This window comes from Crinia signifera, chromosome 3, assembly GCF_055691185.1.
Source record: "Crinia signifera chromosome 3, ASM5569118v1, whole genome shotgun sequence".
NCBI lineage: Eukaryota > Metazoa > Chordata > Amphibia > Anura > Myobatrachidae > Crinia > Crinia signifera.
The window spans coordinates 171,014,423-171,039,781 of record NC_139219.1 but is presented as its reverse complement, the minus strand read 5'-3'; the positions used below and the strand labels follow the sequence as shown (position 1 = coordinate 171,039,781).

The 25,359-nt window shown below is 42.5% G+C and overlaps 1 protein-coding gene across 2 annotated transcripts in view; it reads right to left on the bottom strand.

Annotated features, from left to right (window-relative positions):
* The window catches only part of PDSS2 (decaprenyl diphosphate synthase subunit 2), a 216,607-nt gene that overhangs the window by 25,617 nt on the left and 165,631 nt on the right, over positions 1–25,359 (bottom strand). For both annotated transcript variants that reach the window (XM_083176944.1, XM_083176945.1), the window contains exon 5: positions 18,283–18,357. In XM_083176944.1, the coding sequence (XP_083033070.1) occupies positions 18,283–18,357 (75 nt within the window). The remainder of the gene's footprint in view (positions 1–18,282; positions 18,358–25,359) is intronic.

The window sequence follows — 25,359 nt, the reverse complement described above, 5'->3', positions numbered from 1 at the left end:
ATTCATAGTCTTATAGATAGTTTTGCCGCATACTTTACTGCACTTCCAGGTTGAAAAACCAACTCTTCATTGATCTCATCAAACTCTTCAATGGATGTCAGCCACATCCTCCATAAATTCTTCTGACGACAACGCTTCCTCATAACTAAACCCTGCCTGAGACCTGGACATCTTAAGGGTTTGAAATTCCAAGAATTCTTCCTTAGAGACAAAGGACATCTTAATCCAGTCCATCAGTTCTTGTAGAACATTAGGCTGGCTGGAGCTAGCTGCATGCCCTCTGTTCACAATCTTCACAAAATACCCCTTTATGATATCACGGCATGATTTATCACAGGCTGCATGATTAGAAGCCACATTTTTCTTCTTCTTTGAAGTCTTCTTAGGCTCCATCGAAGACGGCATACGAAATAATATTAATATCAGCTAACAAATAAATAAGTGACTAATGCCTTAAATGAAAGGAGAATGGGGGAGAGGGGAGTATGGGGAAAACCCACGCACAAGTTACACCTTACAGTGTAATATAGAATTTGAAATTAATTAATATGTCAAATTTTGAGTCCACAATGTGAGAGAATTAAACAGCAAATCGCTCATGTGGAGGTGCACCCCTGAGAGTAAAAATGTAGCATAAGAAAAGAGGGGAGAAAAAGTACTCTCCTTTGTTTGGGGGCACGCTTTTGTAGAAAAAATCTTTCAAGTACTGATGATAAAATTTAAAACATAACTTTTAATTGTCTTTAATAAAAGGTTGTTAGAGGACAAAGACACAGACAAACTACACAGAACATATAAGGTTGGTTATTATAACCAATAACGGCTCAAAAGAGTCTCGTCAAAGAAATGCTGACGTGAATATAAATTTGATTACCAGTAAAGTATAATAAATAGACCAATATGCAAGTCAAACCACAATGGGTAAGTCTGTTATACACGTTTTGCTGGTATTTTTATAATGGTAGCGAAATGGAGAAACAAATTCATATATCTGGTCAACACCAATAATTGTATGGTGTGTACCCACATGCACAATTCAAGATTTCTAGATGTTTGAGAGTAAAAAGATTTTGTTATATATAATTCTCTAAATACAGTATTATCTTAAATTTAAGCATACAGGAAAGCGATGGTAGCCACAGAGTCTGATGATTGCTTATAAAGATTTATGGAATAGACACTGAATGATTAGTGAAATCCCAGTCACTGATACTGTCTCGACCAACTAGTCCTAGTTCTAGGTCGAGGCAATGAATAGACCAGTGCTGTGAAGCCAGATTTACAGGAATAGAAGAGTGAAAAAGTAAATGAGCATCTGCTGTCTCTTGCCCCTGGATAAGGTGCCCTGTTGATGATATATCAGAGCAGGGTCTAGCCGAAATCCTTGGGGTAGAGATGAGAGTGCTGATGATATGGAAATGTGATAGGGGTGCCCAGATAGGGTGTGTATAGAGACGACTTGTATCAGGTGGGTTGGTAGGCTGCTGCTTCCCATATGTCAAAGCATTGATGGGAAGTGAGCGGTACACACCACAAGATAGCGTTAATTGACAGAGAGGGATATCTCCTATCCCTTCATGCAAAAAATAGGGTGCCCTGTTGCGCAAAAGACAGTGCAGGGTCCTGCCAAATCTCACATGAAGTAGGTAGGGAATCTCTGAATAAAGATGTGAAAAGGAGAAAAAGGAGACACAGTGGTCTAATGACAATAATCTTACAGTGTTCACAAGCAGTGTTGCGTTAGTGCAAGAGATAGTTCTGGAGTTAGGGCATAAGTATAAGTAGTTATATACCATATGTAATCAAGGTGAAGTGTCACAAAGAAATATCGCATATGCGGACAATCAATACAGACAGTCTACAGGGAAGATGAGTGTGTCCGCCAAATGGCGGTAGCTGTAGCTGAGCAGGTCGGTGTGGCTAACACCGCTTACCTGTTGCAGGAGAGCTCCGTGTCCTCCGTGAGCTCTCAGCATGTGTCCTGTTCGGCGCTGGGTATCGGCGTCACAGTCAGCCGGCGCCGCAGGCGGTGTGTGCTTGCAGACAGCTGTTTCGCTATGAGCTTCGTCAGTGAGCAGCGCCGAACAGGACACATGCTGAGAGCTCACGGAGGACACGGAGCTCTCCTGCAACAGGTAAGCGGTGTTAGCCACACCGACCTGCTCAGCTACAGCTACCGCCATTTGGCGGACACACTCATCTTCCCTGTAGACTGTCTGTATTGATTGTCCGCATATGCGATATTTCTTTGTGACACTTCACCTTGATTACATATGGTATATAACTACTTATACTTATGCCCTAACTCCAGAACTATCTCTTGCACTAACGCAACACTGCATGCGAACACTGTAAGATTATTGTCATTAGACCACTGTGTCTCCTTTTCACATCTTTATTCAGAGATTCCCTACCTACTTCATGTGAGATTTGGCAGGACCCTGCACTGTCTTTTGCGCAACAGGGCACCATATTTTTTGCATGAAGGGATAGGAGATATCCCTCTCTGTCAATTAACGCTATCCTGTGGTGTGTACCGCTCACTTCCCATCAATGCTTTGACATATGGGAAGCAGCAGCCTACCAACCCACCTGATACAAGTCGTCTCTATACACACCCTATCTGGGCACCCCTATCACATTTCCATATCATCAGCACTCTCATCTCTACCCCAAGGATTTCGGCTAGACCCTGCTCTGATATATCATCAACAGGGCACCTTATCCAGGGGCAAAAGACAGCAGATGCTCATTTACTTTTTCACTCTTCTATTCCTGTAAATCTGGCATCACAGCACTGGTCTATCCATTGCCTCGACCTAGAACTAGGACTAGTTGGTCGAGACAGTATCAGTGATTGGGATTTCACTAATCATTCAGTGTCTATTCCATAAATCTTTATAAGCAATCATCAGACTCTGTGGCTACCATCGCTTTCCTGTATGCTTAAATTTAAGATAATACTGTATTTAGAGAATTATATATAACAAAATCTTTTTACTCTCAAAAATCTAGAAATCTTGAATTGTGCATGTGGGTACACACCATACAATTATTGGTGTTGACCAGATATATGAATTTGTTTCTCCATTTCGCTACCATTATAAAAATACCAGCAAAACGTGTATAACAGACTTACCCATTGTGGTTTGACTTGCATATTTGGTCTATTTATTATACATTACTGGTAATCAAATTTATATTCACGTCAGCATTTCTTTGACGAGACTCTTTTGAGCCGTTATTGGTTATAATAACCAACCTTATATGTTCTGTGTAGTTTGTCTGTGTCTTTGTCCTCTAACAACCTTTTATTAAAGACAATTAAAAGTTATGTTTTAAATTTTATCATTAGTACTTGAAAGATTTTTTCTACAAAAGCGTGCCCCCAAACAAAGGAAAGTACTTTTTCTCCCCTCTTTTCTTATGCCTTAAACGAAGCCTCCACAATTTTTGGAGTGCACTTCCTAACATGATTTATAAAGACATAACAAGACATACAACATATATAATATAGTAACTGGCACTTTTAGTCATAGTCATTGAGGCTAAAAAGGGCTCGATGGCTGTAATAGATATTTGTACAGTTATATGATTGAGTCAATAGTTTCTGTATTTACCAGTCCCATATTAGGATGTTGCTTTCCCAGTGACCATGTTTTTACCAGACACTTTCCTGGATATTTAGACAGTCTCTTATCAGAGTATAGTCTTCCTTTGGTCAAAGGTGTAATCCAGGTGCTGGATGTCAATACTTCTCAGGCCACAAACAATGAAATGAGGGACTGCCCAACTGGCTGAGTCCCAGCGGTGTTTGTGTGGTTGGCGATCACCCGCTGTAAGGCCTCACAATACGTGTTTCTATGCCTGCATAAGTAAATCAGTGGCTTCCTCAGCTTTGTAGGGGGGGGGGAAGGATGCTTCATAATGCTGCACCACAGCCTGCCACCGATACCCAGTCCTGGACAAACAGACAGTCATGATGGCCAGCCATACGCCAAACAGCTTTACACTGAGAAATACCACAGCCACACTTCTGGGTTCACTCATGGCCCTGGGTCCTGGCTTTTTTGCAACACCACCCACCACAAACAGTCCTCCATGCAGCATCCCACGGCCAACCAGGAAGCTACGCACCTGGGAAAGACTCCTGTAAGGGCACAACACTCCCAGGCAAGACATCCAGCAGATGAGGCAGGAATCACATGACCACACTCTTTGCCCCCCCCCCCCCATAGAGCCACCACACATATGAGGTAAGCCTAATGGTAAAAGCAAACAAAACCTACTCTGTCCTCTCTCTAACTTTACAGATAGAGTTGTGGTCACAGGTTGGCACTCCAAATTGACAATAACAGTTCCATTGCCAGGCACATAAATGTATTACTAATAAGCACTTACCACCCACGACGTGAAGGAATGGAGCCGGCACACCGCAGAAAGTGAAGAATGATTTAATGCAGTAGCATCGTAGAAGAGAGTGTCAGCTGTTTACCCTATAGCTGTTTCAACTGCTCACAGGCAGTTTTCATCAGGGGTGATAGGAGAAAAGACACCTGAGGAAGGGGGGGGGGGGGGGCGGGAAATGTGTCCTGTCTAACTAGGTGAAAGGGAGGCTTAACCCACTGTCTTGGCTGCCAAGTAGGCAAGAAAAAGTAGATTGCAAGAAAGAATAAAAAAAAAACTGTCAAAAAAGGAACAAGCTAAACTTGAACAGAAGAGAAGCGAATAAGTGAGAAAGTCACAAAGCACAGACTACTGAAGAAAAATAAAGCACTCTTACTTCTGCCCATACTACTCTCCTGGATCCTGCTTGAGACTCACAATTTTTAGGGTAGCTCCCCACACTCGCTGAAGAGTGGGCAACCCTCCTGCATTCTGCCCACTTGTGAAGTGGAAAAAAAGGAGAGCTTACCAGCAGTCTGGCAGAGGGGGTGGGGCACAATTAAGCAATATTATACCAATTGCATTATTGGTACTCTTTACCTAGAAGGGCGCCAGCGATTGAAATCGCGGGCGTCGGGGGTAAAATCGCGGTCATCGCGGGTACATAAAAATCTGCTGCCCGCGATGACCGCGATTTTCCCATAGGGAACAATGTTAAAAAGGCTGATTGACCGCGATTTTCATGTAAAATGCCTCAATGCCCGCGATTTGGCCATAGGAATCAATGTTAAATGGGCTACAGAGCCCAAATAGGCACAATTAACCCTTAAATGTCCCCCCAAATTTTTAACGCCACCCCACGATCCACGCCAACCCGAAGCGTGGCGAGCGCAGCGAGCCCGCGAGGGGCGGCGGTACGCGTCCTCCGACCTTTTCATGCCCTACTATCCACGTCGGCGTGGAGTTGCGAATAGAATAGTGTGGCGAGCGCAGCGTGCCACCGAGCCCGAAGCGTGGCGAGCGCAGCGAGCCCCGCGAGGGGACGCGGATACCTTCACAGGTAAACGCGTCCCTTCGCGGACTTCACAGGTGTCCGTGTGGCCACGGACACCTGTGAAGCCCGCGAGGGGACGCGTTTACCTGTGAAGGTATCCGCTGCGCTCGCCACGCTTCGGGCTCGGTGGCTCGCTGCGCTCGCCACACTATTCTATTCTCAACTCCACGCCGACGTGGATAGTAGGGCATGAAAAGGTCGGAGGACGCGTACCGCCGCCGCTCGCCACGCTTCGGGTTGGCGTGGATCGTGGGGTGGCGTTAAAAATTTGGGGGGACATTTAAGGGTTAATTGTGCCTATTTGGGCTCTGTAGCCCATTTAACATTGATTCCTATGGCCACATCGGGTCCATTGAGGCATTTAACAGTAAAATTGCGGCGGTCGGGCCATTTAACATTGATTCCTATGGGAAATCGGGTGCATCGCGTCGCGGGCATCGCGGGTACATTTATGGCCGGCCGCGACGCGACCGACACGATTTCCATGTTTAACATGGGTTTCAATGGGAAATCGCGGGCATCGCGTCGGTCGCGTCGCGGCCAGACATAAATGTACCCGCGATCACCACGACGGGCGCCCTTCTAGGTAAAGAGTACCGCATTATTTTAGCCCCACCTATATGCAAATTTGTGCCAATCATGACACATGTAATAATGAAAAAAGGTTTTAGAAATTCATTAAACATGGAAGAAACAGGTGAAACGGTCCACAAGATCACGAATGACAGAATTTTTTAAGTTTTGGAAGAAGGAACAACAAACGAGCTTATTCAGTACATTCAGATAATCATTCCACAGTTTCTTGAATATTGTTATGTGAGACTTCAAGCCCACAGCTTTAGAACGATCAGAGTCAACAAAACAGCACTTAATCAGGATGACTTCTCTGAAGATTACACTTGTGCACCCCAAGATGAGATCAATCGACCCACTGGCATCAATCAAGTAAAGTTATTCACTACAGAAGTATGGTTTACTGAGAGATCACAGCTTTTTTTTTTTTTACTGGTATCAGATAATCTTATGCAGCAGCCCATCATGTAGATGTAACTTTGACACATTCAGTACCACCTACTACATAGTTCATTATTATTATACATAGCATTCATTAAATATGTATTCATTTTGGAGTTATATGTACCAAAATGTCCACCTGCAATTTACAATGCATCAGCATTGCGACATGTAATCTCACAAACACTTGTATGAACTAAATATGAAAATAAAAAAGATGATCCTCTACCTAAATGATGTTGAGATACGTCCACATACATCTATACTCCCTGCACTACAAGTCGTGTTACATTTAATGTATGAGCGCTGTGTGACTCTGTAGTGCAGGGAGTATATCCCTGTGACTTTCTGCTTTAAAATACATTTGCAAAACAATGCAAATAGGATGCACAAGCATCTTATACTGATTAAAATATGTGGTATGCCTAATTTCTGTGTGCGTATCGCGGCTGTATCTGCATACATCTAAACAAATATTAATAATAATCGTAGTAATAGATAATAATAATAGTTCACTCATGTATGAAATGAAAGGTTATTGCTTATATAAATGTAGACACTACATTATTATTTGATATAGGATTATGATTTATGTGATGTTCATAATGCTAGCAACATGAAAAGCTCTTAACTGAAGTGATAAGTTACAATTTAAAGTGCAGTAGTAACTAATAGAGGCATCAATAAAAGCATGACATTTGTGCAATGCTGACAATGTGCCTTGGTGAAGGGAATGGTTATTAGTAAACAACGTTCTTAGATATAAAAGTTAAGCCTACAAAATGTTCAGTCTCAGATGTGTGTGCAAGTGTATGTAATATCAAAATGTGACTACTTGTAACATATTTTGCTTCTTTTGTGTGTGAAACTTGGTGTGTGATATTTTTTTATTTGGCACTCCAGGCCCCCTATAACCAACATGAATCAAACAGTGCCGTACAGTGTGCGGGAAACACAGTTGCTGATCTAGAACATGCATGGAAATAGCGACTCTCTCTCTCATTAATTCAAATGGCATTAAATACCATCTAACTACATTATCTCTTGTGTTTAATAATAAACAGATTTTATGTGAATGGGCGTATAGCACCATGCAAAAAATCATGTTGAACTGTTGCCCATAGTACAAAATGCAACATATGATACGCTAAGAAAAGAATGAAATTTAAGCCCATCTCATTCGTATGAGGTATCATCTTTCTAGAAATCAGAACCAGAGACTAAATAAATCAAATTCCTGCAGCAGTCTCTAATCTTACTAACTTGAGCACGTGCCAAAGGGTGCAATGTTACATAGAGAGGAGGGATCACAAAATTTGAGACTGATTTGAAAAGAAATAATATCTTTTGTAGCGAGAAAGCGTCATATCAAAATTCACTGTGCACAGACAGTCTATTAATTCAGGAATGGTAATGGGGTAATATAATGACAGATTCAGACTTTCAGGTAGGATAGGATAAAACAAGTGAATGCCAAACTACAACTAAAGCATCATATTATTGTTTGTAGGGATCTACATATCATGGCTACAGAGCAGGTATACTGAATGGTTGCTATTATATTAATATCAAAGTATACTAGACTAATGATTTAAATAATCTCAGTTATATCCTTATACAGTTGCTATCCTTAAAGACGCATATATATATATATATATATATATATATATATATATATATATATATATGAACTTTTATACTGAAGTTATTTGACACTACAACTGACTTGTGTCACTACTGTCCCATGGAGGCTTTGCTCTTTACAATATCTAAGGCAGACATACTGTATGGCAACCAATATAAGGCAACTCTTCTAAAGCTGGGTATACATTAGGCGAAGTGCGTACCCAGCGGCATCAAGGGCGATGGGACCAGGTAGGAAGTTGGCATTGGCAAAGTGCATAGACACTTACTAATGCTGGCAGTGACGGAGAGAGCCATGCCAGCATCCATACAATACGGATTGTGTAGTGATAAGTATTTTGGTGGCAAAAGCATCTACTGACAGACATAGAGATGCAGCATGTACTAATAGACATGGGAACAGGACCCCTGCACACAATAGATCCACTGACAGACACGGAAATAGGGGTCACCTCCCTCCCCAGCCAAACAGCTGCGTCCCTGTACCTGAGTAGTCCATGCAGCTGGGTCAAGTTCCAGTAGCTTTTAGGAAAGCACTGGAAGCTGCAGTGGCCACCTTCCTGCTCACTCCTTGTCCGCTCGTTGGGCTACTCCCTGCTTACAGAAATGTTGATCAGGTCCCTTCCCTCCCCACATTGCTGAATCCCTGTACCTGAGCTGTCCATGGTGCTGAAGTGTGGTTGCTGCTGCAGGCACTGTCCTGCTTACTCATTACCTGCATCCTAGCCACTTCTTACCCAAATGTGTATGGGCCTAGCCTTCACTGAGCTTCAACTGAGGAAGGTATGCCAGGGATTTACCCATCACCCCGGCAGGCCATTCCGACCTTGTCTGTAACATTTTTCAGTAGGTATTCTTTTATTCCTCATAATTTTAAATATCTGCATCAGAATTTACGGTATTAGCCGTGCACCCGGTACGTAGTTAGCGTAGCGGCGCTGTCAGAATCAGCGTGGCTGCGCTCGCCACACTTTATAAAATGAACTCCACGCCAACGTGGATAGTGGGGGTATGAACAGGTCGGGAGGATGCGTAACGCGTCCGCTTGCCATGCTTCAGGGTGGCGTGGATAGTGTGTGGGGGGGGGGGGTTTGAAAATCCCTTTATGCATGAGGCGCACGTGCGGATGATTTGCGTGTGCGAATCATCACGGCACCAGGCGCACTTTACGGCGGGCTGAATTATTTTAAAAGTGCTCACATCTCCATAGCGGTGCGAGCAATTTTAAGCAAATTCGGCCCAGCGAAGGGTGCGAGAGGGGCATAAATTTGGGTGCCGTTTTCAGTGCTTAAACGCATGAAAACGGCACCCGAATAGCACCTCGCACCCTTCGGACCTAATAGGATCAACCCCATAGAGTGGCATACAATACACTAACTTTTTTTTATTCATACACTTGCCCATTACTACTGACATACATCTACTGTAGATAAATATTAAAAAATGTATCTTATTATGGTATAAAATATATTTGTATCATACTGAACAGGAATCATTTTCTTTTCAAACAAACCGAGAGCAGTAATGTAGTCTGCTGTGGTAGCATTGCACAAATCTACCATTGCCTCTCTCCCACACTACATATATTTCCCAGTTCACTCTCCATTTGTTCACTCTTTTCCCTTTGTATACAGTATAAGCTCTTTTGGTCAGGGCCCTACACAATTCTCTTTCCTAGCACTATGCTAGTCCCCAGTGCTCCACTCTGCTTCCTTGTCTCCACCCCTTCAGTGACAAATGAAGGGTTGACAGGAATCACTGAGAACCCATGCCCACATTATCTGTACTACCTAGTCTGTGAATGAGATTTGTTATTTCTGCTACATAATTATAATTCGATCTGCTTTTTTGTTCAGATACCCTCTTACTGTATGTTTCCTTGGTTTACCTTGTACTGAGCTACATTCACTTCTTGATGCATTATATATAAAAGTTAGTAATAATAAAGTAGCATTTTTCCAACTGCTTTGTAAATACAGTTCTGACACTATGAGGAGGAGAGAATGGGAAATATAGCTGAAACTAGAAGCAGGTAGTGGTGGTATGCCAGAAAAATAGCCCATTTCAGATATATTCAGTATGTAATTGTTTAAGTAAGCCAGGGAAATTAATGTAATATAGAGTAGGTATGTCAAGGCTTTATGGGGTAGAGGCTTACAGTAGATAAACAATTTTGATAAAAATAATAGCCATTGTCTGAATCACAATGAAATCACATGACCCTTAGTAATCTAATGACTATCCTTCAGTCATTTGGTAATAAGTATATCAGAAATGCTTCAATAAAACCTATGCAGTGAGCAAACTAATGCAAAATAAAAATATTTTGCAGAAAAACCTGCTGCAGCCTGCAAAATAACTAGGGCTGGGGAAAACAAATAGCATACAGCAAAATCTGCATCAAAAGGCTTAAACACAGGTATGTAAGGTGCCACGGCTGTGCCACTTAGCTTATTTGTTGTTGAGCAGGTGGGGAGAGACGCATCGCCATCCAACCATCTCACCTGTAGAAGAACAGTACAGGGGCTTTCATAGCATATGAATAGACAGTCAGGCCCTATAATCAGCTACATGGCTGCACATGCCTAAATAAAAAAATGTTGTGTGCAGTCCTCATTCTTATTGAGAAATAATGGAATTAATATTTCTCCCTAGAGTAGGTCCAACTGAAAAGTGAAGGGAGCGTTTCAACATGGATATAATCATATACTGGATCCAGGGGTTTCTCCATTCTCCTGACACAGATAAAGAACTCCACACAAATATTGAATCTCCCACATATTATAGGATGGAGGCACATATTTATACTGTCCAGATATCCAATGCTAGCATAGAATTATCCAAGCAGACTATTATACTGTAAATATAATTGCAGACACAGATGCTTTCACCAAGCAAAACAGGTGTGTGTGTGTGTAATTATTTTTATTTTTTATTGTTTAACACTACTTTATATTATGTATTAAGCAGTGGGTAGAATCCCTGTTTCCATGATGTAAAGGCGACATTTATTGAGGGGGTGGATATATTTTACAGCCATTATATCTGTGGAGGGTCACATCGCCTAATGTTCTTACTTTAATTAATGATGTTGAGAATTACTATCTGAGATAAATATAATAAGATAGAGGGGCATATTTATTAAGCTTGGAGAAGAGATAAACTGGAGATAAATCAGTGAAAAGGTAAAAGGAGATAAAGCACAGCCAATCAGCTCCCAACTGTCTTTTTCAAACACAGCTGATTGGCTGGTGCTTTATCTCCTTTTACCTTTTCTCCGCTTTATCTCCAGTTTATCTCTTCTCCAAGCTTAATAAATCTGCCCCTAAATCACAGCTTCATTGCTTCAGGGCTAGGACGTGGTGTGATAAACAATACACTCACTAATAATTTGTTACAATCAGCTGTCACTTTTACTTCGTGCAGAGCTAAAACATTGTGAGACTTTTAACAGTACAAAATACGGAACTTGTTTCCGAGCGTGGCGCCCATCGCATACCATAAAGGCATACAATGGTATGCGATGCGATGTTAGCCGATGTTATACAATTTTAAATTGTATACCATCGAATTGTATGCCATTGTATAGCATATACAATGGTATACGATTTATTTTAAATTGTATAAGCACCCTAATGGGTGTTTTCAATGTTAAATGTGCCCCCTATAAGATAAATAATTGTATAAGCACCGTAATAGGTGCTTACAATGTTAAAAGCACCATGCCACCCGTACTAACAACGCCAACACGAAGCGTGGCGAGCGGCGGTGGTACGCGTCCTCCGACCTTTTCATACCCCCACTATCTACGTCGGCTTGGAGTTGATTTTATATAGTGTGGCGAGCGCAGCCAGCCATCGAGCCCAGCGAGGGGACGCGGAATACATGTCAAGTAATGCGCGTCCGCTTGCCACGCTTCGGGCTCAGTGGCTTGCTGCGCTCACCACACTATATAAAATCTATTACACGCCGACGTGGATAGTGGGGGTATGAAAAGGTCGGAGGACGCGTACCGCCGCCGCTCTCCACGATTCGGGTTGGCGTTCATAGTGGCAGTGGCGTGGGGGTGCATTTAACATTGTAAGCACCTATTAAGGTGCTTATACAATTAAAAATTGTATACGGGGACAATTTAACATTGAAAAAACCCATTAGGGAATCGCATTGCATTGTATACCATATACAATGGTATACAACATTTAAAATTGAATACAATGCCATACGACTGAATATAGTGGGCGCCGTGCTAGGTACTCAAAGTACACATTAATAACTTAAGCCTAACACATAGGTCAAAACTGCTGGGGTAAATACAGTATATACTTGAGGTAAAAGCGGTCTTTCAATAGCCTTATAACATATTGGAAGACCTGAAACTTTTATATTAAATAAAAATGTCATATACTGTAGATCTTCCCATTACAAGCATTTAACATTTTAAAATGTTGCTGGTTATGCTTGTTAAATATTTAATGTTTATACCAAGTTTGAAATGAGTGTACAGATCTACTTTTTGTGCTTTTTTGTTCAAATGATGATGCAAAAATCTCGTGAAATAGAAAGAGCTGTAGGATCAAAAACTGCCTGATACTGTAATCCACTAACAAGTTGTCCAAGTCGAATTGCATACACGCCATTTTAGAATGGTATGGCCACCATTTTGGTTCGCAGAGTTACGCAAATAAAGTATAATACCCAAGTTCTGTAATAAGGCTAACCCAGTGCGCTGCCATACTAATACACGTAAATTCATAGCCCACACTCACAAGTAAAAAAATATAGTTAATATGGTTTTAATTCGCAGCACATAGTTTAACTGATAATACACAATCTTTTTTGGACATATTTAGCATCTATAGGTTCCGTCTCTCATGCGCAGCACTCCGGTCCATGTGCTCTGAGAAACCTTAGGAAATCAGGTTTGCAGCTGGTTTCAGTGTTGATTTACAACCCCTATGAATACATCTGAAGACAAAGGAATCTAGGTGCATTCTCCTGCACCAATCTAATGGCCCATACACACTTGACGATTTTCAGCAGAAAATCGGTCAAAACAGCCGTTTTGAGCGATTTTCGGCTGAAAATCGCCCAGTGTGTATGCCCCCCAGATTGCCGACTAGCGATGATGCGCGCTCCCGCATTATCGCTAGTTAAGTGGTTCATCTGCTGGTTTTACCAGCAGATGTGGCGATGATGGATGGTTTTTCATCCATCATCGCCATGTGTGTACGCCTGCCGGGCTGAAAGATTAACCACTTTCAGCCCGGCGGACCGCCCCCTGCCCCCCGCCACCTCGCCTGTCATACTCACCAAGCTGGTCCGACTCCGCAGCTCCAGTCATCTTCTCTCCGGCTGCTGCTGCTGTCTCTGCTCCCCGGCGACTAGCCCCGCCCCCCGCCCTGCTCAACACAGGAGCAGACAGCACTGCTCCCTGCCCGGCAACACAGTGCACCCTGCTGGCCCCGCCCCCCTGGCCACCAATGTTTATATTCATTTAAATGCACCAGAAATATATTATATATATATATATATATATATATATAATATATTTTATATATAATATATATATATATATATATTTATATATATATATATATTATATATATTATATATATAAAAAATATATATATATATATATATATATATATATATATATATATAGATATAAAATATATTATATATATATTTAATATTATAATATATTGTTGATGCATTTAAATGAATACATTGGTGGCAGTGCGCATATAAACATTGGTGGGCAGCTGTGTGCGTCATCATCTGACTCCATGGGGGACGGCCAAGGATGGTGCAGGGCACAGGAGCGCCCCAGGCAGAGGGGGACGCTCTGGCGCTTACCTGCTCCACTGGGGGGGATGCAGCCGCCACATTGCTCCACAGGGGAATTATGCAGCCACGGCCGCATCGCTCCTAGGGAGGGAAGGGGCTGGCGGGTGATGCGGTCGGCGATGCATGTCTGTCTCCACTGTGGGGGGGGGGGGGGGGAAGAGGCGGGCAGGTGAAGAGGTGAGGGCTGCCGCGTTGCTCCACGGGGGTGGCGGGTGATGTGGCGATGACCGCCGAGGTGCTGTTATACTGTTTTTCTCTTTCTGTAACCCCCTGCTGTCCGATAGGGACTAAATACATTATTTGGAGACTATCTCCTTATTTCTTGAGTTATACTTGAGTCTTGGCTTTTATTCGCATTTAGCGACAAAGGTGTAATACGGAAATTGTCCTTTAAAGGTGTACTCAAGTTGGGTACTCAGTACTGCGAAAGATACTCTTTTATAAGTATCAGTATAGCATGTATCATACACGTACAAGGTTCGCTACGCTGTGTTACACTTTGTTCGCACGTAGCTAGGAATAAAGGGTTAGTGGTTTACGGACAAAGTACGTAAACTGCACACTTCACTTGTTATCCATCTGGTCATATTTATATTGATATTGATAAAGTCTAAACAGCAAATAATGCAGTGTTTCACAAACCCAGTTGTCAGGGCACACACAGTTCATGTTTCCTCATATATATATATTTAAAAATAAGTTTTATTGGTACTTGTGTATTATCACAGCGCCCACTAAGCAAATAGCTTAGCACCTTATTCAGTGTAGTGAGATCGCATCGCATCACATGCAATTTGCACATGATGCAATGGTACTAGTTAATTTTCACTTCACCCCTGGCAGCGAATTGCTTCGCATGCGATTTAGCACAACCCCACTATCCACGTCACTCTGAAGCATGGCGAGCGGACATGGAATGCGTCCTCCCGAACTTTTCATACCCCCATGTCGGCGTAGTCAAATTGGGCGCCGTGATAATACACAAGTACCGTTTTATTCAAATGATAACATACCTAACAAAAATGACCTAAGCAAAGGTCTAAAAATAGCACACACACATTTAAAAAAACACAGTCATAAGGGGCATACACACGGGTGCGATTCTGACTTCACTTTCTTTATGATTTTGACTTTATAAGAGAATTGCATTAAGTACATTTGGGGGAAATATACTAAGACTACTGTGTATTGTACTTTACATGTGATGTTGCTATGGGCAACCAATCAGCTTCTGTCTACTATCTTCTATAGGGTGCTAAATAAATAAGTGGATTCTGATTAGTTGCCCATAGCAACATCACATTAGATAGTAATAAGGCCTTGTCTGCAAAGAGCTCTATTTTGGGTTATTCAGATCTAACCAGGGGTGCTGAGAGGGGGGGGGGGGAGCAGGTACTAATTACCCAGGCCCAGGCTTGCTGGAGGGGCCCCTGGTCTGACACTCCCCTTCCCACTCCGTCCCTCCCGGGCAGCTGCAGCACACACCTACAGCATGTGCTGCTGCTGTTGAGGTGGTGGTGGTGGTGGGGGGGGGGAATAACACTCCCCCCTCGACTTTGGAATGTATTCACCCACCTTAATATTTTTTGGGTGTGGCCACGCCTCCTGTTATTACCACCCCGCAAAATTTTACCGGGGCCCAGGATTCCTCTCAGAGGCCCTGGATCTAACCTCTGACCGTTTTTGTTCAGCAATACTGTATGTGGAAGCAGATTGTCAGAAAATAGGCGGAAAAGGTACTGTAGGAATATCTCGGGGTGACTTAATAGAGAAGGGTATGGGCAAATTATAAAGGTTTTTAAAATAAGTATAAAACTCAAACTATATCCTCAGGGTCAAACGTGACCCCCCCAGATATGCATGGCTAAAGCTGGGTACACACACAAAGACTTACCTGTCCGGTGGTAATAAAAATGTATATCAGCAAATGACAATCAACCTTTCCTCCCAAAACTCCAGAGGAAATCTCAATTAGTGTTTGTTCCCTAAGGCGGGCTGTCTCATTAATAAAACTACCCTGTTCTCCCTGATGTATTGTCCTGTTTTACAGATGTGCTCTACCTAGGGGGCCTGAAACACTTGAAGGGATAGGGTACTTGTAGATTTTGGGAAACACTAGGACAGAAATTATAACTGCATAGATAGACACTTTGGGGTCATTTATTAAAATTCACGCTATGAGATGTGAATTGTTGATTAGTTCTTTTATATATTTATTTTACCAGTATTTCCGAAGTGTGAGCAAAGAAAATATTTTACAGTATTTACTCCATCATCATACAAAAAAGGTGAATAACTGAGTTAGGGCATTCTCATTCTGCATACGCATATTGGAACACAGATGTCAACAGAACTTTTAGGGCCAGATTCAATTATCAGCGTTGGTTAGTGCAAGCGTCTATCTCAAGGCTAATAAATGACAAACCCATTTGCTCGCACTGTGGTAACACATTAGCCCATATGTTCTGGGTAAGGTATCTGGAGCTATTGGTTTACTCGCTTGAAGTAGCTGAAGTAAAGCTCTACTTTCCACAGATTTCTGTTCGTACCTAGTGGGGGTGCTCTCAGAATTGTGCGGTAAGTGTAACCAGCAGGCTTTACCAGAGGCTGACATTGAAAAAGCATCATGGATAATGTCATTTGGTACTCAATTTTGTAGAAAGCTAAAAATTATAACAAAAGCAAATTGTAAATCATGTATAATGGATTTCTCCTACATTAAGGAAAAACCCTACCATCAGCAAAGGACACCTTCTTAGTTTGTATTTATAGTCCTGGAGTATAAGGGGGATATTCAATCTGCTCCAATGTTTTCCGACATGGGGAAATATCGTCACTCACTTATTTAATGTTGCCACTAATGGAAGCATTGAAGGGTGTCATATCCGACTTTTTTTAAATCTGTCAGAAATGGCTGCGGATTGTCGAATTCACGTCCATTTTCAGGCAATCCGCAGTTGTTTCCTTCAATTCATGGACTTTCCGACACTCGGAACATTGAATACCGACTATCGAATCAGCCAAAAACGACCGGGGTTCTGACTGTCGGAATGTCCCACCAGTCATAATCCTGGATTGAATACCCCCTAAGGAGCACATAGCGGAAGTATTGTATATTTTTTACATACATACACGTCATGACAATTGTACACCACACATGACATTGTAAAAACAGTTACTAAGGTAGCTGCAGGCTATACTGCTATTTGTATATTGATCAGATATGAATACCAGCATTTATTCTATGGATAATTTAGAAAACAATAGAAAGCCTGAACAGCTTTCTGTCTCCATGTGTTATGAAACTAAAACTGCCTCCCATACTTGCCTACTTTTCTTCCCTCCTATCCAGGAGAAGTCTTGACACTGGCATCATCAAGCCCTGCACCCACTTTGGCAAAACTGTGGGAATCTCAGGACTGCTGGGACCGGGACTACAATGATGTGAATTGAATAATGTTAGCCCTGCTCCCTGTGCTCAGACCCGTGAATACCAGTAATTATCTCTCCATCCTGCTTGCTTCATTAGGATGCAGGATATATGTTTGCTCTTCTGGGGATGTGGGAGACTACCCGAAATATTGTGAGTCACCTGCAACTTCCAGGAGAGTAGGCAAGTACGCCTTGCCAGTGAATGCCATAACACTTAAAAAGACACGAGACCTCAGGGCAGCTTGCAATGCTGGTATTCATGGAGTTGAGTGACTTTTTGCTACTGCATGTGCCAAAAATCCCTAAATACTTTTATGGCACATGTGTTACACACAAACATAACGTTGCTATCTCAGTGATGTTTTGGCAAAGAGCAGGGCATTCCTTGGTGGTGACGGGGAAGTTGCTAAACAGATGCATGGAGTAGGTTCGTCTTATGAGTATGTTATGCTAGTATCATGGTCGTGTTGCTGAAGTGTTTGCATACCCAGGTGCTTGAATGCTCACTTTGGAAGACATATTCACATGATATCTGCACCTGCCATAGGTCTGGCAGGTAATAAAGGCCTTTATAACAGTGTGTACCGATGCTGACAGTGGGTATCTCACCTTGCATATTTACACGCATGGATGTACACCAGGAAGGATTTTGAAACCGCATTTGCATAAAGTTGCATGCAGACGACCACCAAATAACTGCAGCAAAGCTAAATCAGGCTCAAGTTGTCCAGGTCTGATTAACCAATTACTGATCAGTACACCAGAAAGTACTTTGAATTATTAGCCTAAATAACATGTGATGTTTTAAATCTGCAACATCTCACAGTGCAACACTAGAAGTAAAATGTCACTGATACAGTTTAGCGCTCATTATATACATAGAACTTATATATAGAACTGCTTACCTCTGGTAAATATGAATTTTCATAGTATATTCCTTGTACAAGATCTCCTATTGCGCTGGATACAAGCTCCACAACCTACAACAAAATAGTACAGGTGAAATCACAGAGAGAAGATGATTAATAAGGAACACTATTCAAAAGGCTGGAGCAAGAAGGGTACCTGTCACCATAAGTAGAGTAAAAGTGTGTGATACTCTTGTGTAAATAATTAAATAGATGAGGATTGCTTACTTCGGTGGTACAATACATAATGAGAGCTTACAGGTTAGAGGATAAAATCCTATTATTACAGCAACATTTTGATATTTACGTCTGATGATTCGAGGACACACTACCCTAGAGATTAAAACTGAAGTGAAGAGGATGTTCTATAAATGTAACCTCATACACAACAGACCTTGGGACTTCATACCTCTTTTACACCAAAATCCCGGATCCGACCCGATATTTGGAACATGGTTCCAAGCCGGGTCGGAACCGGGATTTGCGCCATTTACACTGCGGTACCGACAGTGTAAAGGGAGGCGGCACTTGAAGATGACATCATCTCTAATCGGCGGGACCGCCGATAACCGTGCCGGGGCCCAGGACTGCCACGCTGAGGGCAAGCCCAGCACCAAGGTAAGCTGCTGGACTGCCCCCAGCCTCCGTGCACCCCCCACCCCCATCCGCAAGTTGAATGGATGCCACACACAGGCATCCACTCACCTCCTCCCTGCTTCCACTGCGGATTGCACAGTAGAGCAGCAAAGGCTGTGTTCGCTCCCCTGCCCAACCTCCATACTGACCGCAGGACGCTGCGGTCTGGAGGTTGGGCTTCCCCATTGCTGTAAACAGGAGCCGGGTCAGATGACCCAGCATACGCGCTTACACTGCCCCCCACCTGGGTCCTCTGGTTCCACCCTGGTCAGGACCAGGGTAGGATTTGCGGGGAAATGGACCTGGCTCTTTTTTTCAGCTACTCCTTTTATACCGACGCTGACCCGGGTCCACCCCGGTTTTTTCCTTGGTGTAAAAGGGGTATAAGATGCTCAGAGAGCAATGCCAAAAATAACAATGGGGCTCCAGGCCTCAATATAGAAATCGGCCCATCACCGCAACAGCATGATTATGATCAGCCACCCAGATGGGCAGACATAAATCAGTATCCAAATGTTTTAGTTTTTTTCTCAGAAAATTATGCTTTTTTTATGATAAGCTGCTTGTAGCAGTTTAGCATATGCAATCCTTAAATAATGCATATGCAGGAGGAGATGCATACCAACAGCTGCCTGCATTTTGATTCATATAAAACTTTGATTGCAGTTCAAGAGGAACATTATGACCATTGGTTGCGGTAACCTTACTCAGGCTGCCTACCATGAACTGGCTTGTGAGGCCAAGGAAAGTGGATATCACAGGTACAGTCCTTGGCCTGGTCACTTCTGGTAAATGGGGGTGACAAGCCCCACATTTCCGGAAATACTGTCCACCCCACCCTTTTAAATCCCAGTCAATCAGGCAAAGACAATTGCAGTTGTGCAATGCCATCGCAGAACCTGCCCTGAACATGCCATTGGGAATTCTGTTGCGGAATGCAGAAGTGATCCCAGCTGAATTAGGCCCTTTATCTGGACTGTAGTCCCTTTTGTCAAGCATTGCTGCTTGGATATTATTCAAGCTGTTTATACCCATTTGCTGTACTGTTTTTATGTTCCCACTCAATACATTTTTACCTTTACTATGGGCCCGATTCAGACTATTCTCAGCCTGAGTGATTATCGAAAGAACGCACATGGATCATAGAGCACATGCACTAGGCCTCCCTGCAATGAAAGCTAGTGTTGGCTTTTCATTGCTGGCCGTACGCATAAAGATTAAAAGGCAGCCGGAGTTTGGGGATGGCACCTGGCCATTTCCAGGGAGTGTTAAGGAAAAAACGCAGCCAGGCCCAGCCTTTACGTCAGCTTCAGCCCCATTCAGCCAGTTTCTTTGCAGCCACCAAATAAGTCCCTGGCTACTCGACCAATGCAGACATGGGGGCAATCATTTGATTGTGTGATCGCGAATCGATTTGCAGATTATTGCAAGGCTGCGATGCCATTCGCAGCCTTGCACATGAGCGGGATTTCACTCTGGTGGGGCGGCAGCTAAATGATTGCAGGGCTCTGCTTTCTAGAAGCCCTGCGATCGGGTCTGAATCGGGATCTATGTACAGTGACTTATAGTGGTATGTTTTACATTATTAATTAGACTACATGTCTATAGTCATTTTGCTTTTGTAACAATGCTCTATGAGTACAATGGTATTTGATCGTTGATTTTTAAAGTGCACACAGACATCATATCGCACAGCTCAAAAAGTATGTGCTGTGTATGCGATGCGATGGGCACCTTTACAATAATGATGTGTGACACCCAGTCAGAAGTGCTTGTAAATAATTGATCTAATGTAACAATCTAGGAAACAAACTCAACAATTGATTTAAAAGAGCATCTATCTATCTATCTATCTATCTATCTATCATAAAACAATGAGCACAACACAGTTTGTAAAAGCATGACAAAAAAGACCAGCTTTTCTAAGTACAGGAAGGACCACTTATAAAGGCAAGATGAAAAGGAATGAGACTCTAGTGTAAATTTAGTGTGAGTAGAAGTTTAGAAATGTTTCCCATAGCAAATCAATCAGATTCTAGCTATTATCATGTAAAAAATGCTAGATAAATAAGTATTATCTGATAGGTTGTTATGGACATCTCTCTCTTCTAAAAACGCCCACTTTAGTAAATCTACCCATACAGTTCTGAAACAAAAATACATAATAGTGAAATACAAATAAAACAAAAATACAACCTGAAAGTGAAAAAAAAAACAACGTTACAGTAAACTCCACTACATTGCTGTACAAACTCCACAATCATTTCTAAACAGTTTGTCTGGACTCCATTTAGAATGTGCATGAGGTAGGAAATGAGAAAAGAATTGGGCACACTGATGTCTTTTAGCAGCCAGCAAAAGTTTTTGGTGTCTGTCACTGTCAAAGGCTATTTGTTTCATGAATACACCATGAGCATAAGGCTATCAGAAGGAGTTTAACAACAGGTAGTAGAAGCACCCCGGATGTGCCTATTATTATTATTATTGTTTGTTGATGTGGCCCCACAAGGCTTCTGCAGCGCCTTACAGTACATAAATGAGCAAAACACAATTCAATAATGAATTACAGTACAAGGAAATTTAGAACAAGTACATGCTAAATAAAGACAGTTGCATTAGGGGACAGAACACTGAAGTAGTTACTAGGGAGGCATGTCCCTGAAGATGGGGGTACGCCCCCGGCGTTTTACCTCTATTTAGCTCTATTTAGGGGCTGCCGTCGAAGTGGTTTGTAGGGTGAGGATGGCTTGTTTTTGGTGAGGTTCGCCGAAAACAAGCCATCCTTGCCATCTAACCCCCTCACCGGCCGCTCGCTGTATTCCACGTTACGGGGAAATCTTCAATGTCAGAGGACGGGGAGGATACTCCGGAACAACTAGGTTTGCCGCAAATGCATATATATATATATATATATATATATATATATATATATATATATATGTGTGTGTGTGAAAACTGTATATCCAAAGATACATAGAAGACAGCACTCCTTGATCCTTCATTTATATATATATATATATATATATATATATATATATATATATATATGCAGTCCAATGCTGGCACTCCCCTTACACGGATTCTTGATGCCCGGGTGCAACACTCGAAAGGGAAATATAGAAAGCAAATAGCGGCACTCCTAGGGACTTGGTTGAACAAATGACAGACACAGATGTCACTGACGTTTCGGATTTTACTCCCACTTTGAAAACGGAGTAAAATCCGAAACGTCAGTGACATCTGTGTCTGTCATTTGTTCAACCAAGTCCCTAGGAGTGCCGCTATTTGCTTTCTACATATATATATATATATATATATATATATATATATATCTATCGGGGTTTGCGGCACGGCACTCTCCGACCTTTTCAATAGGCCCCGGTGCCCTCCGGAATACATAGACAAAGTTGAAACTAATCAAGCAGTGGCACATCGAGGATCTAGTAAAAAAAAGTATTCTTTAAAGCATCAAAGCTGTGATCAATGTTTCGGGGCCGGCACGCCCCTTTGTCAAGGCGCAGGTGTAACGATTGGTTCATTTGCATGCTATATATATCTATCTATATGTATATATACACTATATTGCATGTGATCCCAGAAGCATTCCAACAGATCGGATTGGTGTGACTCTCAGGCTCCGGAGCGATGGGCACAGTACCATGCATTGTATCGGACCTGCTGTCAATCACTTACAATTTGGATGCTTTTAATGCGATTGAATGAAATTGCATAAAAAAGCCCAAATTGCATGTGAATCGCTCTAGTGTATTGGGGCCTTTAGAGACTAATGATTGTACCTGCACTCTATATATATCTATCATACAGTATATCAATTGACTTTAACTTACTATAGCATCTTGGGTATGTTAGCAAAATTTAAATTAAAAGAATGGATCTCTGTATGGAGAAATTCCTTTCTAGGATTCCTTTAAAATGGTTGTACTTGACCACGATCGCCACAAATTTTCCCGTACACCTTCTACATGTGTGCAATAAAACTGCTGATGCCATGGTTCCATATCCTAAAGCACGATGCTGAGAATTTAATGGGAATCCATTTCAGGTTTTACCAAAAGGACGATTAAAGGAAGTGAAAGAAAATCATTATTTCTGGTTATGTAGGAAGAGAGTATACTATATACATACATCAAGTGCTGAATGCAATAATAACAATTCCTCCAGGCAACTCCATCTGTTATAATATGAAGACAAGGGGTAGTTAGTGTCTGCTGCAGGGTGAAGTCAGCCATCTGAGAATCATTTGCTGCCTTCTATCTCCCTTATTGGCAGCCTCATCTCTGATCTACTCTATACCACTTATCTATCAAAACAACTTATTCATACTGTATGTAACCAATAACAACTTTTACAGGGATTCAGTGAAGCAGCAATACTATATATACCGGATTTGGCAATTAAGGCTTATTAACCACTTGCAAAGGCGTGCACAGCACATTTTACTAGGGGGTGCACCGTCAAAGGGGTTTGCATAGCTCCATCTATTGGGCGTGTCTAACCCCGCCAATTAGGCATCTACCATCATCGATTGGCACTGGTTACAAAATATCTCAGCCACACCATAATCTGCCTTTTTGTTTTAATCTTCTGATCACTCTTTGTAACAGTACATGCAAATAAAGTCATAAACATATATGGATGACGCAGGTATGTAGTAATATGACAATGGTCTAGTAAAATTAACAATGCAAACATACATTATTGATTGATAAGTGCTTCTGTTAATGGAATACAGTTCTCAAAAGTATTTTGCTGGTATTGCTAGCGGCAGAGATGTTCATAAGGGTGTGCACAGCAGCACCCCTAACACTCAATGTGCGCACACCTATGACCACTTGAGTGGTATGCCAGGAAAATTTCCGGGCTCAGCTGCTCTGCCGCAGCGGGCTGTCCCAGAAAATTTCCGTGCATACCACTAAAGCAAAGGTGTGCGTCAGTGGTGTCCAGGTGTGCACCACTGGCGCATCACCTGTCCGGGCACCCCCCCCCCCCAGTGGACACTCCCTCCCATCCCATCAATCCCTCTCACCTCTTAGCTCCGGCGATTGTATGCCGGAGCTTCCCTGCCCCCCCCGCCGCCATTAATTCTATTAATTGAAAGGCGGCAAGCTTGGGGATGTTCGGCACGGCTCAAGGGGGACTCGGGATTTCGGGCGCCCGAGTCCTCCCGAGCCTGCCACCTATTATGATCGGTGGCAGGGGCAGCGGCAGGGCACAGCCGCTCTGGGATACGACAGCAGAGCAGAGATGAGGGAGAGTGGCAGGAGGGGGTAGAGACCCAGGGGGGGGGGGGGGGGGGGGTGGCCCAGAACTCTGTGGTGGGTTTTGCTGGGGCAACACAAACCTGCACTGGTAGGTTTGTCCTGCCCCAGCAAAACCCACCACTCAAGGGGTTAATGAGGCTAACATTCTAACCACCTTGTTTTATGCAAAAGCAATAAACCTACTGTATGACCACTAAAGCCCTCCATTGCAGCTTTGGCCTGAATCAGGCAGAGCCTGTGACCTGAGCACATCTATTGAAGGTGAGAATTGCCTTGGAATATCCCAGACTCTATTCTGAATTTACTGCTTTTTAATCCGATTTAAGTTTTAACAGCTGGAATCCACCAGGAATTGAGCCTGGGTCAATTCATATCACACACGGGGCCTTCCCAGATGGAGTCTGCTCTCTCTCTCTCTCTATATATGTATATATATATATATATATATATATATATATACATGTAAGAAGGGATGTCACTCAGAAACTTTCAATGTAGAAAGAAATACGCTGACTGCGGTAGGTTACGATCGTAACCTACCGCAGTCAGCGTATTTCTTTCTACATTGAAAGTTTCTGAGTGACATCCCTTCTTACATGTATACATCTTTACCTTGGATGCGCACCGGAACAAGTTGTACTATCTATTGAGAGTGCCAGACCCTTGGACATTACTATATATATATATATATATATATATATATATATATACTTTAATATGGAGTTGGTCCCCTTTTGCAGTTGTAACAGCTCTTCTTGGAAGGCATTACAAAAGATTTTGGAGTGATTCTGTCAGAGTTTGTACAAATTCATTAATTTATGAGGTCAGGCACTGAGAAGGCCGGGCACACAATCTCTGTTCTATTTCATCCCAAAGGTGCTTTGTGCTGGCCAGTCAAGTTCTTCCACACCAAACCCATTAAACCATATCTTTATAGTCCTTTCTTTGTGCACTGAGGCACAGGCATGTTGGAATAGAAAAGGGCCGTCCTCAAAATGTTGCCATAATGTTGGAAGCACAGCATTGTTGAAAATGTCTTGGTATGCTGAAGCATTACGATTGTCCTTCATTGGAGGTAAGGGACCTAGACCTGAAAAAAAGTCCTATACCATTATCATTCCTCCACCAATGTTCACAGTTGGCATAATGCAGTCAG